We start from the raw sequence: 18096 nt of genomic DNA, 5'->3' as shown, positions 1-18096 counted from the left end.
CAAATTTGTTTTCATTTGCTATTTATATATATTTAATGTTTTGTTATAATAATCAAACTTGATAATTGACTTACTGGTGTTAAGCCACTAATGAATTAGACACTTCAGTCTTGGGTTTAAAACTCAATTTCATAATTCTTTTTTTAATGTTTCTAGTGGAAAATTGGAAGACGAGAGTAAGAGGAAAATGTTCGAAGAGATGAGGTGGTTGGGGATCAGAGAAAAGAAAGAAAAATATAAAAAAGAAAAGAAAAAAAAAAGGAAGACAACGGAGAGCTAGGGCTATTAGAGGTGTTCGTGGGTTGGGTTGAAGGTCATTTTAGACCTAACCAAATTGTTCAGTTATAAATTTCTTCAACCTAAATAACTCTCGTTAAAAAGTGAACCCAACCCAACCATGAAATACTTAGGTTGGGATGGTTCAGTTACTCGGGTTATTTATTTAAAATATTGTTCTAAAAAGAAGTAAAATGTAAATACGTAAAAATCTGATTTTGATTTTTTTTTTCATGCATTGAATTAAGATTAACAACTCAATTTCAATTTATATAAGGTAAATGTTCTTTTCAAAGTGTTGAAACTATTTTTAAGAGTTGTTGGAAAATAAATTATTTAAAGAGTAATGAAATTAAATGAAATTAAAATTAATATATGTATAAATAATTTATTATAAGTAACAAAAAAAATATTTTTTTAAGTTAATAATAAGTTCGGGTTCATACGTGTTGGTTCAGTTATATTGGATGAACTCACAAACCAACTAAACCCATAAAAATGTTCATTTATTTGAACTCAAAGAATTGATAACCCAATCCAAACCGCACGGGTTGGGTTGAATTGATCGATTTTTTCATGTCATTGAGATTTTTTTTAATACGTCTAAGGGCTAATTTTTTAGAATCTTTCCTTTGTTTTATTATCTATTACAAATATTAAGATGTGAGTTGTTGTTTTGTTTTTTTTTTTTTTTTTAAAGATAGTTGAGACGTGAGTTATATAAGATAAGAAGTTGTGGTTTTGAATGGAGTGAAAAAGGGGAATTGAGTGAAGGGAAGAAGAAGTTAAAAATACAAAAGTAATTTGGTGAGATTTGGGATAATAATTAGACCTTATGAAAAACAGAGATAGAAACACAATAAAATCACATTTATCTTCTCCAAAAACTAAACAACAGACTCCTCATGGAAGCTTGTGCAAAAGCTAGGCTCCCGCACGCGCTTTTTATTTACTATTCTTACTTCTTTGACCATATAATATAGCCAACACACACACACATATAATACAATTTGCTGTATGAGATCCTCAATACATTATATAATTATGGTGACGTGACTCGATATGTTTAATTGAGCCTTCTACAATTGATTCTAATTTCTCCATTGGTCCCGGTTAAAGGGTCAATATTTCCCATATTAATCATTGACTGAGCGAAGGCGGAGGCGAATGCACTCTCACTGCTGGCGAAATTGTTAACAGTACTGATAGTTGAAGCTCCGCTGGTGGAGAACAAAACTTGGTCACTTCCCAAAAGCCCTTGGTTGTTCTGAAGATTGGTAAAGTAGTTCCTGTCGAATGTGTTTGGTGTCGTTGGGTCCAAATTCACGAATGTGTCTCGCCCTGCCTGACAATTTTGTCGTAGTTGATCTGCGTATGTTGAGTCAAGGGTCGGGTCCGGATTTGAAGTGTTTAGCCGTCCGTCAAAGAATCTGCATCTCGAACGTCCGAATGTGTGTGCACCTGCAAAGTGTACGACAACATATAATCAATCGTACGTAAAATTGGAAAAATACATAAGTACATCTTACACCTATTTTTGTACCTTTCACTAAATTATTTATTCATGATTTGACACGTGGCAAACTTAAATACATGCATCTTAAGATGCATCAAACACGTGTCTTTTAATTAAATGAACTCAACGAGGGTTAATAGTTGAAATAGAAAGGTGATACATGTATGAAAAATATTTAGTTATATCTTGATTGTCGTCCAATTCATAATTTACTGCATCACAAATATTTTATTTTCATTCCATACATAGTACGAATATGATTACCTGATAGAGCAACGAGATCGGTATTGTTGTCAAGACCAACATCTCTAAACTTTTTTTGAAGTTGGGAGAGATTCTCAAAAGGACTTGGGAGCCTATCTCTGGCTCCTTGCAAATTTGCTGTTCTACTGTCTCTTCTTCCCAATTGAACCGTCCAACCTTGCCCTCCTGCCTGCAAAATTATTCAACATGCTTAATTAGTTTTGTTCTCATTTAATCAATTGATAACTCAACTTAAAATTTTGATATAAATTGGAGTAGCTAGGGTACCAAGGTAACAGCGTCTCGAGAAGAAAGGGCTAGAATGTCAGCACAGGAGACAACGCCTGGACAAACATTCTCAACTGCAGTTTTAATGTCGTTAACAATATTGAAACCTGTGATGCCTCCATTTCCAGGTGCACCCAGCTCACTCGTTACGCCACTCTGGTCCTCTAACAACACCGATCCATCACAACCCTACAAATACAATAATAATTTTAGATAATGAAATGTATTATCATAACCCATCACCTTAAGCTTTCAAGAAATTGAGAGTGAAACAACTTACGTCGACAAAACAATCGTGAAAATGGAGACGGATGAGTTTGGCACCGGCTCTATCGTCACTTTGAAGAGCTTGTTCGACAACACCATGCACAATGCTCGATACATTAGAACATGTAGTATCGTAAAACGTGGAACTAAGTTGAGCAGTCACAGAGACAACAATGAAAGAAACACACAATATCAAAGGAGTAATAGCTTTAAAAGAAGCCATTACAGTATCTTCAATCAATAATTAGCTTAATCAATTGATTTAGTTCTCCAATGGAGTTGTGTGAGGGAAAGTATAAACAGAGCCACATCCTTTTATAGACACAAAGAAGATGGTGAGTCTGAGCTTATTAGTAGCACAAGACAAATTAAACGTTGAAAATAAGCCACCCCTTCTACTTTTCTAAACACAACTCAATAGAAAATTTCAGATTTGCATGGATTTTCGTCTTTGAATTTTCTTCCCTATCAGCTTTCATTTTATTTAATTATTGGGAATTACGAGAGCATGAACTGCACAGAACATGGGGAGCTAGGAATGATTCAATTTTGGAGGATCGTCAAAGCTATCATATTTTTTTTTCCCCCATTATTAAATATACTTTGGGTTTCTTTGACTTCTCTTATTCAGCATAATCAAAAACTGATTAGCGGCTCTTCATAATTCGTCAAATAAAGCTTTGATTAATTATTGGCGAAGTTAACTATATAATCTAATAATAATAATATGCACATCTTTATCAAAAGTTGAATCAATATTATTGTAAATGTTATTATGGTAATACAATTGATTTACGCCGTGGAATTCCAAGCACAAGACACCAAATGAAATGTCATCACTTTTCAACACCTTTTAGCAATTATACATATTTCATTCAATTAAAAGAAAAGGTTAAAATTAAAGACGTAGATGATTAATTATATATATGCCGGCTAATTACCCAACATATTACAATTTACAATTTTATTCGCTGTCATTGATGGTTGAAATTTTGAAAACTTGTCCGTCTGAATTATCAGATTTTTAGGAGATTTTTCTGTTATATATATTGAATCATTAATTAATTAATTAATTAATAATAATAATAATAGGGCTTCAAGGAAGCCACCAAAAAGTCAAAAAATTAATGATTGATTATTAAGATGGAGATTTACAAGGGACGCAACGTTGTTACGCACGTATAGAGAATAATATGGGTAATGTATTCCACTCAATTTTTACTTAGTCTGATAAATTAAATTAATTATTAAAAATAAATACACATAAAAGTCTTTGGGGCTGCAACGTCAAATCAGCAAGATGCCAGCTTAAAGTAATTTGGAATTTTGTTGAATGAAATTAAAATATTAGATAATATCAATGTGTATCAAATTTGTGAAAAGTATTTTTATTGAAAATTTTTCAAGTATAGCAAAATGCTACCACTAATAAAGAGTAATATTTTACTATATTTGTAAATAATTTGATTCATTTTCCTTTATTTGAAAACAACCATATTTTGTAGAGCAATATTTGTCTTGTCCTAAACTGTGTGCAAAGAGTCCCTAATAATGTGTTATACCCCACCATCTTTTGTTTTAGGGAAATAGACATTTGATTTTTCTTTACAATAGTGATTGACATATACTGTTGGAATTGAAAATTTAGAATAACAATTTAAATATATATATATATATAATTCTCCAATCCGCAAATTTGGACTAAGAAATTGAAGTATCTTTGAGTTTACATCAAAAGGTTTTCTAGAATTCTAATCCACGTGATTGGTGGGCTAAACGGATAGATAAATGGGCCCTCCATCTCTCATCTATCCATTTCCTTCTATTATTGCTTTCTTCATTTTTATTTTCTCCCTCTTTAGATACTCGGCGAATATCCTAAATATATAATACTCTTAATATTTTTGCAGTTTAGATTTACATGTAGTTAGGGATGTTCAAAAAAATCCAATAATTCGAACTATACCGATTATCAATCCTAACTATAAGGATTGGATTGGATTAGTTTTATTCTTTGATTAGGTTGGATTAAATTTTTTGACCTAATCCAACCCGAATTACATATATATTAATTGTGTGTGCATGCGCGTGTGCGTACATTTGCGGGTGCGTGGATCATTTTTACATATTTTAACCATGTATTGTAGATAATTTTACATATTTTAAATTAACATGAAAAAATAAGTTATAACTCGACAACCCAATTCAACCTAACCTAAACCTCAATCCAACTTAAACTTTAAGGGATGGATTGGGTTATGTTGGAGATTTTGTTCGGGATTTTTGGGTTATCAATCCAATCAACTCGAATTTTTTAATTGGTCTAAAAGAATACTCTTAATCTAACTCAATCCATGTAAACTCCTAAATACAGTTACTATAGTAGAATGTTTATAATTAAGATTTTTTAAAACAAATTGAACTCTTTGATTTTTAAATTGTAATTGCATTTCTTACTTCAATTCAATTAAAATATCGCGGTCGTTTATGATTATAATTATATATACAAATAGGAATTTTAAGAACATGTAAAAAGCTTAGAAATATCATTGATTAAGAGGTAGTATACTCAATATAGCAACACTCATCTCTATGCATCACGTATATAAAAAAAATAAATTAAAATATTTCTAGAAAAACGTAAGAAGAATTTGCTCATGTGACAAATTATTATTAGACAAATTGATGAGATGCATAAAAATAGGTGATACCTGAAATGCAACTAAGTATTTTCCTACTGAATAATATCGTATGGGAATTTTTTTTATTCATTTTCTTATGTTTGATATTGAATCAAGTGTTTTATGATTCAAGCTAAAAATAATAGAATATGTAGTACAAGGATAAAATAATTGCATATATAAAATAAAAAATGGTAAAAGATAAAAAAAAACTCATGCACAGCCACCATTTTGTGCACTACTTTCTGATTTTCTCAAATTGAAAATTATCACTGATAACTGCTATCAGTAATAGGTTTCGATTTGAGAAGTGTGTTATCAGTTGCTATCACTAATAGCTACTATCAATGCTAGCTTTCAATTTGAGAAGTGTGCTATTAGTTGCTATTGTTGATAGCTTCAATAAGTGATATTGCTATCAGCGATAAATTTCAATTTAAGAAATGTGTTATCAGTTGCTATGACCAATAGCTACTATCAGTTGCTATCAGTAATGTTGCTATTGGTGATAGCTTTCAATTCGAGATATGTGTTATCAATTGCTATAGGCTTGTTTGATAATGTCCTCATTTTTCATTTTTTTAGAAATAAACTTGTTTAATAACTATTATCGTTTCTTATTTCAAACTTTTAACATATGTTTCTAAAAATGGTGCAAACTTGAGGACTTAAAAAATTAGTTTCTTTCAAATCTATTTCTATTTGATATTTATATTTAACGTTTCGTTATAATAGTCAAAATTGATGATTGACTCGTTGGTGTCAAGTCACTTATGAGTTAGGTACTTTCAAATATTAGGTTTGAAACTAAGTTTTGTAATTCTTTTTTAATGATTCTAGTAGGAAGTGGGAAGATGTGGGAGAGAGGGGAAAATGAGAGAAAATAAAAAATAATAATAAATTAGAGAAAAGAAAGAAAATTTAAAAAATCGCAAAAAAAAAAAAAAGGAAGACAGTAAAGAAAAACCAGAGAAAATGAAAGGAAAAAAAATAAAGAGGGTAAAATTGAAAATTAAAAAAATAAAAAATTGACAAGTGAACCATTTCATATTTACAAATATTTAAAAGAGCTACTATATTTTAGATTTTTTTTTATCTATTACAAATATCCAAGTGTTAATTACATGGATAGAACAGTGACATTTTTTTAATAATTCAACGCCGAGAATATTTCAATTTCAAAAAAGAAAAATGTTTTGATTTTTGTTAGCATATGGCACGCCCACTCTTCGCTCATCGCAATTTTCTTTTCAAATATTTAAAAATACCTTTTTTTTAAAGTTGTTAGTGAACTTTTATTCACTTGCGCGTAAACTTAATTTGGAAGTAATGGAATAATTTATTTAATTAATGTTAGCATATGGCACGCCCATTTTACGAAGCAAGATTTCCAATACCCGACAAAAGCTAGTGTTTTAGTGGTTAGTTTTTACTTATCCATAAATACTTGTCATGCTTTCACTTTGATGAATACAACACACAACCAAAGCATTTAATCCTCTATCTAATTTATTTTCTCTCGTTTCAACTCTCGGTTTCGTATCGGTTACATTTAATTGACTAATGGAAGCTACTTAAATTAACTTTTGTCCACGATATTTGGCTATTTAGTCCAAAGTGTGTTCAATTTTAAAATTTAAGTCATTCTTTTATAATTATTTGACTTTTGATTTTTAATTTTTGAAAATTAAGCTTATAGACATTCATTCTATCTCTAAATTTTTTGCTTTTCAATCTATTTTTTCCCTATATTTTCAAAACTAGATTCAAATCTAAAAACCAAAAAGAATAGTTTTTAAAGATATATTTTTGTTTAAAATTTCAGCTCTTATACTCAATAAGGATGTAAGCTATTGTAAAAAGAGAGAAAAATATGCTTAATTTTAAAAAATAAAAATAAAAAGAAAAAAAAATGAAATTCTTATGAAGGGGACCTAAAATTCTTGTTTTTTTTTTTTTTTTCCGGTGAAGATCAAAAGCCAAAAATCTGTTCCCTATTTTGAATTAATATATATTTCTTTTTTAGGAAAACCAACTTGCACCTTGAGTAATTCAAATTTTCTTCCTTTTTTACAGGAGAATTCTCCTTTGACAATTTCATCCAATATTAAAGAAAAATAATAATTTTCATCAAACAAGAGTAAGAGTTATATAATAACTAGAAGCAATATTTTATTTGAAACTAAAGAAAGAAAAAAAGAGGGAAAAACTGGTTTATAAAAAAATGTAATACAATAATGGATGAAGGGAAAAAAATATTTTCTGAACCAATCAAGAGGAACTGGAACTCCCAACCTTTTATAAGTTAAATAAATGACCAAAATAAGAAAAAGACCACATTTAATTGTTGAATATTTGAAACATAAAAATAGATTTAATGTGTAAATTAAATTCATTATTGGAAATTTTCAAATTCGATTGAAACATTTCAAATTAAGATGATGTTTCATAAACAAATTTAACATGTATGAAAGTTTGACATTTGTAGCATCTCATTCAAGTAACAATTTTTATATGTATATGATCAAGTAACAATTCAATTGAGTTAAATTTGACAAATGTTTCAATTTTTATATGTATATGATTTTATTTTGTATTTTGGAGAGTTACTAAATTATTGGTCTATAAATAGCAATTTGGTTCTTCATTTGTAGCATCTCATTCAAAATTGAAGAATTCTCTCCTTTCTTTCTTTCTTTCTTTTGATTTTGAGTTGAATTGAGAACAAGTATCCAAGAGTTCTATTGGATTCAAGTAGATTGAGGTTGTAATTTTATCGGAATTAGTCGTTGCATCCTGTTGAAACGATTGCTATAGTCTACGTGTAGTCCGTGCAAAGCGAATAATTATTTTCAGAATAATGCTTATTAGAAACATGTCTCGACTATGTTTTAAATCTCCAAAAGTTTTGAATTTTTTTTTTTTTTTTTTATGTATTTGGTTATTTACTTATCTAGGTCTTGTTATATCATTCAATTTACATTTGAGTTTGAATATTATACATTGAGTGTACTATTTCTAGTTGAAGTGTGATTAATTTGCTAGTGTATTAAGTTCTTATATATTATAATCCCTTGATAATAGTTAGCAAAATTTATTCTTGTGTAGTAAAATACTTACTAAATCATGAAAAAGATTGTTGATTAACTATATATTTTTCTAAATGATCGTATTGGCCAATGTTGTATCACTATCACTTTTAATCAAAATAGGTCAACATATGTTTCCATGTTGCATAAAGAGAACAAACACAAATTTTCTTCTCACTTATTCATCTATTTCTTTTTTGGTCTTATTAAAGTTTCATTTGGTAACTATTTAATTTTTTATTTTTTTTAAAAAAAATCAAGTCTATAGACTCTACTTTAATATCTAAATTTCTTTCTTTATTATTTACATTTTACCAATGATTTAAAAAACAAGCCAACCGTTTGGTAACCATTTTGTTTTTTATTTTTGCTTTTGAAAATTAAGCTTATATATATACTAATTACACCTCTAAATTTCTTCTTTTATTATTTACTATTTACCAATAGTTTAAAAAACCAAACCAAATCTTGAGAACTAAAAAAAAGTAACTTTTAAAAGTTATTTTTGTTTTTGAAATTTTGACTGAGAATTCTAGGGGTGTACATGGGTTGGGTTGGGGGTATTTTTTTGGACCAACCCGAAAATTCGGGTTGGTCGGGTTGGCAACCCAAAGAACCCAAACAAATTTTCTAACCCAACCCTTAAAATTCGGGTTGGGTTGTCGGGTTAGAATTTGTTTTTTTTTCTTTTTAATTAAAAATATGTAAATTTATATACAACACATGACTAATAACTAAAATCTCATAAAATTCAAATACTAAATACCAATTATATCTAAGATATTTATTGCAAACTTCAAATGAAGACAAATATCATAACAATTTTAAAATAAAAATATTTAAAATTCGCAAATTAATCGATACAAAGTAATTAAATTTTAAACAAAGAGAAATATATATAATATATTTTATTTATATATAAAATTCGGGTTGGGTTGGGTTAAACCAATTTTTTTTAGCCAACACATGACTTAACCCAACCTAACAAAAATAGAAAAGGTTTAACCCAACCCAACTCAAAAACAAAACTAACCCAAGCCAACCTTTATATTTTGGGTTAGATAGTCCGAGTTGTTCAGGTTGTCGGGTTATTTGAACACCCTAGAGAATTCAACCATAGTACTCAAGAAAGATGCAAATTATGGAAAGAAATGTGGATGATATAGGCTTAATTTTCAAAAACAAAATAAATAAATAAATGGTTACCAAACGGGGTCGTAGCTTTTAAATTTTTGTTTTTATTTTTAGAATTTGGCTTAGAATTCAATCATTGTACTTAAGAAATATGCAAATCATTCTAAGAAATGAGGAGAAATATGCTTAATTTTAAAAAACCAACAACAAAAAATGAAATGATTATTAAACGGGGCCTAAGATGTTTATTTTAGTATATCGAAAGTTAAATTAATTCGAGCATAACTCAATTGACATTCGAATGTGTGCCGAAAACCACGAAGCTTATATATACATCAAATTGCAAATAATTATAACGAATACTTTTTTCTCGTGGAAAGATGAGAATAAGACTGGGAGTGGAGTTATTCTCAAAAAAATAATAATAAATAAATAAATAAAATCTGGGAGAGGAGTGAAAATTACAGTAACAAAAACATGAAGTTTTGATAAATTTGGATATACTTTCAAATTTTTTAAAAACAATAACCTAAACCATACAACTTGAGCCCTTATCCATAAGAAAGACTTAAGTATTTATGTAAATAATATAAAATGAAGGTGTATTTTCAAATATCGCTATTTAAAAAAAAAATGTTGCAACACTTTTTTTGAATGCGTATATTAATTATATGCTATGAAGTGAAATTTAATTATCTAAATGATATATATAACTTTGTTTTAAAATAAGTATATAATTAATAAATATAGTGAATTAATAATAATAATAATAAGGAAAATTATTTTAATGACAAAGATGCATTAAAAATATTTACCCATAATAGCAAAATATTACAGTCCATATGTGATAGACTACAATAGACAGGTAGATACAAATAGTAGTCTATCGCTGTCTATCGATGTCTATCGCGATCTATCACATTTGTAAATATTTTGATTCATTTTTCTATATTTAAAAACAGTCCTAATGATGATGATAATAAACAATTATTATTATTATTATTATTATTATTATTATTATTATTAGAAAAGTAAAGCATTCAACAGTTGCAAAGCCAACGAGGTCATATCAACCTCAACGAGACAATAAAGGCAAACGGGAAAATTATTCGTCTGCCAATAATGAGATTGTGTTGAAATCGAATGTCATGATGTGCACCATGTACATACTACCTTGAGAATTGTTAGAAATAACACGTTTAAGTTTTCACTTTACAAAACTAGCATGCGTTTTGAAAAATGGTTAGAATAATTTTTCTCAGTCCATCTTGCCTGTGATTAACCAACAAGATTTTTTTAAAAAATAATTTAACTTATCGATTATTTTGGACATTCTCAATACATCTTGTCAGAATTACACACCCAGATTTACTAATTTTTCCAAATGTTATGTAATCTTCTTAAATATTTCCAAAATTTAAAATTCACACTATCAAAGATTATACTATTTGGAGAAATTTGAAAAGATAATTGGTAAACTATTTACATAATAGGTAAATCAATTCAGAAACTAGTGCAATTATGTGGATTTCGATTTTAATCCTGCGCAAGAAAAACACCAACATTCTATATATTTGAGTTTTCTCGGTGGAATCTTGAGCAGGATTAACACCAAGATTCACTATGTATCCAAATCTTACCCAAATTTTTTTAGTCAAATTTGATCGTTTTCAAAATTTAAAAATGATCGTGCAATCATCTCGAAACAATTTGAAAAATCTATTTTGATAATTGGAAAACTCATTTGAAATTTTGAAAATTCATTACATTGTGAAAATATAAATTATGCTAAAGATTTAAAAAATTATGAAATAATTGGATATAATATTTAGTAAAGATAACCAAATTTGGAGAAAATTAGATTTTGTATAAGATTTGGGAAGATTACATACAAAATTAGCAAATCTCGATGTATAATCTTACGAGATGTAAGAGAAACTCAAAACAATCGATAAGTTAAAGAAGTTATTTTTTTTAACTAAATCTCAATGACCGACCTCGAGTGAGATTAATCAATAAAAACTATTTTTGTTTGGATAGGAAATAGCAGACACTATAACAAAAAATAAAAGAAATGATAGAGTAAAAAATAGTAAATATTATAGCAAATGAAGTTTTAAATAGTATTTACTATACTTAATTGTAGGTTATAAATAATTGTACATATTACCATTATATTTAGTATCCCAAACATAGATTGAATTATAATAATTCAGTCCATAAGTGTCCAAGTAGTCCTTTAAAGTTTTTCGTAAATAATAAGAAGTGGGTCAAGATGGATCAAGTAAGTAGGTCCAATAAATGGACCATTGATCAATGGAATTGTCAAATTAATTAATTAAATTATGCATGAATTTGACATGTTAACTAATGACCCTATCACTCTACCTCTCCTTCTTTTTTGGGGAATCATCATCATTTAATTTTATTTTATGCATAAAATTTGTGGAACCAAACAATTAACATGATTCAGCAGACATGGGGAACGGTTAGTAGATTTCTATAATTACTCCTACATTAAATTTTCTACACCAAAATCATTAATTTTTTTTTCAAATCAATGATTAATCAATGTCCATTCATTATCCAATAAGGCTTTTGGCAGACATGCCACACACATATATTTATATATTTTTTCTAAACTTAAAAATTGGACGGCTTGAATTGTATACACATTCAGCGAATTAGGAGATTTGACTATCAACCATGTTTGAAATGACTAGTCTATAAAACATGTGATGGATGCCAAATTTATAGTTTTGTTTTAGCATATAGAAAAAAGTTTAAAGTATTATAATCTCTACCGTCGAACTTGATGTTTTTTATGGGTGGATCCACGGATGAAAAGATAACAACTTTGATTTGAATGATATAAAGTGACACATTATTAGATAAACACGTGTTTCATCTCTTAACCAATTGAAATTTAGAGGATTAACTCATCTATCTCAAGGTTTGGAGGTTTCATTATCTTTCCATTATAGAATTCTCATATATGTGCTACTCAAGATGACACCATTTTTAGGTTGGATTTTTTTTTTCTTTTAGACTGAATACTTGTTTGAGCTTCATGAAACTCGAGATTTGTAGTATAGTATCAAAGTCTATGACAAAAACCAAATTTAGAATGATTTATTTTTTAACAAAATATTGAGAGTGGGATCAGGGAGTGCATTATACGACATCTCAACTAGGTGACGTCCTAAATAAGAAGGATAGATAAAAAGTGATGAACCTAAAGAACACCGGCTCAATAAGTGGAAATTAATATTAATTGAGGATGATTTAATATTACAGAGGTTTGAATACATGACCTCCTTGAGCTAACCTATGCTCTATTACCATATTTTATATCACCGTTTGGATTGATCAAAAAGCTTATAGACTCATGCATGAAGGCAAATTTAATATTATATCATCTAACACCAAAGGAGCACATAATCAGATATATAACAGTAACTACACTATCATTTGGGAAAATAGTAAAAGGTGGAGTACTTTTGAATTATAGCAAAACACATGGATATCATGTGAGTTTCAACTTTTTAAAATCCTAAAATAGGTCTCTTTTAATTGCAGTGTAATTCGATATATATATTAATAAGACTGTAATTAATTGCTCAATTATATATCCTAGTAGACTTTCAATGTTATTATTTCAAACAGATAATTTTTCATAAATCTCACGATTTAAGGGTTGTTTTGAATTTCGGTATCAAATTTAGTAGTTAGTTTGAATATTTTAATCTTCTATAACAACTCATTTTTAAATCTTGGCTTGAAATTTACAATATCGTATTATCTAATTTTAAAAAAAAAAATATGATATCTTATTTTGGATTCTTAAATCTTATATTATATTAGTTTTCGTAACTAACTTTTTATATTTATGGTAGATTTTCTCTTAATCATAATTATATCATACGTTTTAAATTCACTTTTATGATTATATTTATTATAAATTTATTTAAAACGTGGAATATATAAAAAAAAAATCTCATTTGTATTAATTAGTTTTTTTTTAATCATATTTTTTTTGTTTTAAAAATTTTATTGGAAAGAATAGCAAAACAGAAATTTAATGTCTTCATCTAGATTTTCAATTACACTGCCTGAATTTTTAGCATAAATCTTGATTTTCTCCTACATTATCTCCCTACACTTTTCGAATTTTAAAAATCAAATGTAATTTTTTTTTAATTATCATATTTGATCTTATCTTTAATTTCAAAATTTATTTTATCTAATTTTTCAATTTTTATCTTTTTCTTATTGATTCATTTGTTCTCAATGGACGACAAGTCTACTTTGGAGGCTTACTTAACCGATCAAATCCACTAGTGTAGGAAAGACTCGACTTAATCGACCACGACTAATAGTTTAAGTCATAGAGTCTCTTCTTTCCAAAGTGATTCCTATCGAGCCTGAAAAGGTAGGCCAAGCATATAGACAGTGTTGGTATTAACCTATTTGCCTTTGTAGTCTTATACCCACCTTCACCGATTCGATCAAGGAAGGATGTACCATCGTTGAGCATTGTTTGTTTCTTCTCTATTCATGAGATCTCTATAATTGACATAAACTCCACATCATGATTGGTTAGTAATTTAAATTGATAATTTTTAATTGGGATTTTCATATTCCAATCTAAATTGGTTTCTTTCTTCATAAATGTAATTATTTAGATAAAGTTTTTAGCCCTCACTTTCTAAACTAATATTTTGGTCTAGAACCAAGAAAAGATATTATTACAGAATTTTGGGTAAGTTCAAATGGTTTGGTTAAGTTATTTTCAATTGTAGTATATTTGTTTTGAAGTTTATTGTATTTGCTAGGCGTAGTTTGGAAACTAATTACATTGTAGCATAAATATCTCATCAGAAGTATCGCAAAAAAAATTCAAAAGATCTTTTTATGACTACAAAACCCTCGTCACAATTACAGTGTAATTAATTTTGCTTTAACCCTAAAATGCCTGCAACTAATTCTGCCATTTGCAAATTTTTTAGCATAAATCCTGAATTTCTTCTAAATTATCTCCCTACACTTTTGAATTTTAAAAATCGAATGTAATCTTTTTTAAAAAGCGAATATAACCTTTTTTTTTCCAAATATCATGTTTGATCTTATCTTCAATTTCAAATTTTATTTTATCTAATTTTTAAAATTTCATCTATTTCTTACCAATTTTATTTTTTATCCTTAATAGACGACAAGTCTACTTTGGAGGGGTGACTTAACCAATCAAATTCATTGGTGCATAAATGAAAAACTCGACTTAGTTGACCATCGACCAAGAGTTCAAGTCGCAAAGTCTCTCCTTTCCAAAGTGATTCATATCGAGCCATTGTGAAAAGGCATGCCAAGTATATGGAAGGTGTTGGCATTAACCAGTTTGCTTCGAGGGATTCTATTCATGACCACACCATTGTTGGCGGAGGAGCCCATTTTGGAGAGGAAAATGGCGGCAACTTGGTTGGAAAAAAGGTCGGTGTAGAGTCTAGCCAATCAACTGTCACTAGATGTTTGTTTTAATTACAATGTAATTACGAATATTTTGCAATCCGATGTATATGGCTGAGGGTAATTTAGACTTTTATAAATTCGTTTAATTTTATTTTTAATTTGTTTTGCCATTTTTATGAATGAAATTATGATTTTCTATTTTTACAAATGAAAAGATAAAATCTTCCATTCTTCTTGTTAGCTCGATAACATAGGGGCTATTTGGGACATCAACTAAAAGTTGGTGGAATGGGTTGGGCATCAAATATAATAATGGTTTATTATGTATATTTATCTTTGCTACAATATTTATTATCTGTTACTATTTTTCATTAATTCTTTTTTTTTCTACAATATTTACTATTTCTAAAGACTAACTATTATATAACCTATTGACTATTATTATCCACCGATTGCAATAATCACAAATTATAGTAATTAATTCAGTACCCTAAAAGCTCCTCTACTTCAAGGCTAAAGATACAAAATGATTAATTACTGCTATTTTTTTTCAGAGTTTTAAAAAAATTACTAATAGGACTTCTCATTCTAGTCGTTTATTTTTTAATTCTTAGTTTTATCTAAAGTATGAAAATTTCTTGATTATACAACAAATAAATAAAAATCTTAAGATTTTACTAACAAAATATTGATGCTATCATTAAGTTATTAATTTATAAACATTTCTAAATACCATAATACCATGAACATACTACAAGAATGTTGCATCACACATTAAATTCACATAAATTCTTAAACTAATCTATTTAATCTAAGCAATATGTTCGAAGTGTTAAGGAGAACTACGACCCATCCTCTCGGCCCAATGACTCACAGCCTGCAGCCCAACGTCTATCTCACTAAAACCGTTGCCAATCACAGCTGTAAAATTATCTGTCTTTTGGACTTTGTATTCTTTGTTATTTGTACAACCCAATTTGGCCATTCATCTTCCTTGTATAAAATGTATACCTAGGTATTTGTAATTATTCATTGAAAATATACAAGAAGTTAATTCTCCAGGCTGCTCCTTCTCTGCAATACTAAATATAGGCTGCCTATTTTGACTTGGTATCAGAACCTATGGCAAACGCCCCTTCAAATACCTTCAACGATAGCAGTCAGTTCATCAGCCCCACCTACAGTAGCCCGCCGCTGAACCAGCTTCTTAACCAAATCACTACAATCAAGCTGGACCGTGGAAATTTCCTCCTCTAGAAGAATCTAGCCTTACCAATCTTGAGAAGCTACTGGTTGGAAGGAGATCTGACCGGAGAAGATGTGTGTCCTCCGATGATGACTGAGCAAGGAGAATCAGTCACAAACCCAGCCTATGGAGCTGGTATGCAGATCGATCAACAACCAGAAGGTGTTTTCGGAGTCTCTAGCTCGTCGTCCGCTTCAGCTGTTACGGTAAGTCCCATGTATCTGTCTTGGGTTGCCACTAATCAACTGCTTTTGGGGTGATTGTATAACTCTATGACTGTGGAGGTTGCAACACAAGTGATGGGACATGAGAGTGCTCAGAACCTGTGGAGTGCAATTCAGGAACTTTTTGGAATCCAGTCCCGTGCCGAAGGTGACTATCTTTGCCAGGTATTCCAAACTACTCGAAAAGAATCAATGAAGATGGGTGATTATCTCAGAACAATGAAAAACCATGCTAATAACTTGGAGCTTTCTGGCAACCGATTCCACTTCAGTCACTAGTATCGCAAGTCCTGATAGGATTAGATGAAGAATACAATCCTATTGTAGCCACGATTCAAGGAAGAATTGGAACGAAATGGGCTGATTTGTATTCGGAGCTACTAAGTTTTGAAAAACGACTTGAACTACAGAATACCAGCAAAGCAACATCTCTAGGGAGTGCCTCCTCCACTGTTAATCTCACAACAAGCCACACCAACAATCAGCCTCATAATGGGAACAAGCAGCAGAACAATACCAACACTCGACCTCCTTTTCAAAACAATGGGCAAAGAGGAAATGGGCGTGGCCGAGGCAGGGTCGATGGAATGGTGCCAGCAACAACAGACCCACATGCCAAATCTGCTTTAAACAAGGTCACACGACCCTCACTTGTTACAGATTGCTCAATAGGAATTTCACCCCTAGTCAGAATACACAACAAAACAACAGAAATCAAGCTCTAAGGCAGATATTTGATAACCAACACTCACCACTTAATCAAGCCCTGATGGCAGCCCAAACCAATCCTTTCTTGGCCACCCCTGAGTCTATTGCAGATCCCGGATGGTATATGGACAGTGGGGCTTTGGGGCTTCCAACTATGTCACCAGTGATCCAAACAACATGACGTACTCATCTGAATATGGAGGTACTGAAAAAGTGACAGTAGGTAATGGAAGTAATCTTCCTATTTCTCATATTGGTTCTTGCTCTCATGCATTCTCACCCTTTGATCTAATACATTCTGATTTATGGGGCCCTGCACCAGTAATGTCAGCTGATGGTTATCACTACTATGTTCACTTTCTTGATGATTTTAGTAGATTTTCTTGGATATATCCGTTAAAGTTAAAAAGTGACACCTATGCTGCCTTCTCTCATTTTCTTAATATAGTGAAAACTCAGTTTGGAACCACCATAAAAGCTTTTCAAACAGATAATGGAGGAGAATTTAAAAGAATACATCAATTATGCAATACTCTAGAGGTTAAATCAAGATTGTCCTGTCCATATACTTCTACACAAAATGGTCGGGCCGAAAGGAAACATAAACACATTGTCGAAATGGGTTTAACCCTACTAGCTCAAGCCTCAATGCCCTTAAGTTTCTAGTGGGATGCATTCATGACCTTTACCTTCATTATTAATGGACTGCCCTCACAAGTTTTAAAAGGAAGGTCACTAATGGAAACACTTGTTCGTAAACAGTTGAATTGCTCTGAACTAAGAACCATTGGATGTGCTTGCTACCCCTATCTAAGACCATATAACAATCAAAAGTTTCAATATAAGTCAGAAAGATGTGTGTACCTAGGGCCTAGTCCGGTTCACAAAGGCCACAAGTGTCTCACTCAATCGAGAAAAATTATGTATCAAGGCATGTTGAATTTGATGAAACATTCTT

General features: G+C 30.0%; 1 protein-coding gene across 1 annotated transcript; it reads right to left on the bottom strand.

The window, feature by feature from the left end:
• Positions 1-1125: 1125 nt before the first annotated feature.
• Positions 1126-2875, bottom strand: LOC120087579 (peroxidase 2-like). Its single transcript, XM_039044395.2, has 4 exons — positions 2604-2875; positions 2324-2512; positions 2057-2225; positions 1126-1737 (listed from the first exon to the last, which is right to left on the bottom strand). Exons 1-4 carry the CDS (start codon positions 2811-2813, stop codon positions 1343-1345), a joined length of 963 nt encoding a protein of 320 aa, XP_038900323.1. The 5' UTR covers positions 2814-2875; the 3' UTR covers positions 1126-1342.
• Positions 2876-18096: the final 15221 nt, after the last annotated feature.

The sequence above is a fragment of the Benincasa hispida genome, chromosome 10, assembly GCF_027475165.1.
Source record: "Benincasa hispida cultivar pf3 chromosome 10, pf3_genome.v1.1, whole genome shotgun sequence".
NCBI classification, from domain to species: domain Eukaryota; kingdom Viridiplantae; phylum Streptophyta; class Magnoliopsida; order Cucurbitales; family Cucurbitaceae; genus Benincasa; species Benincasa hispida.
Note: the sequence above shows the minus strand (reverse complement) of the source record. Positions and strands in the feature narration are given on the sequence as shown.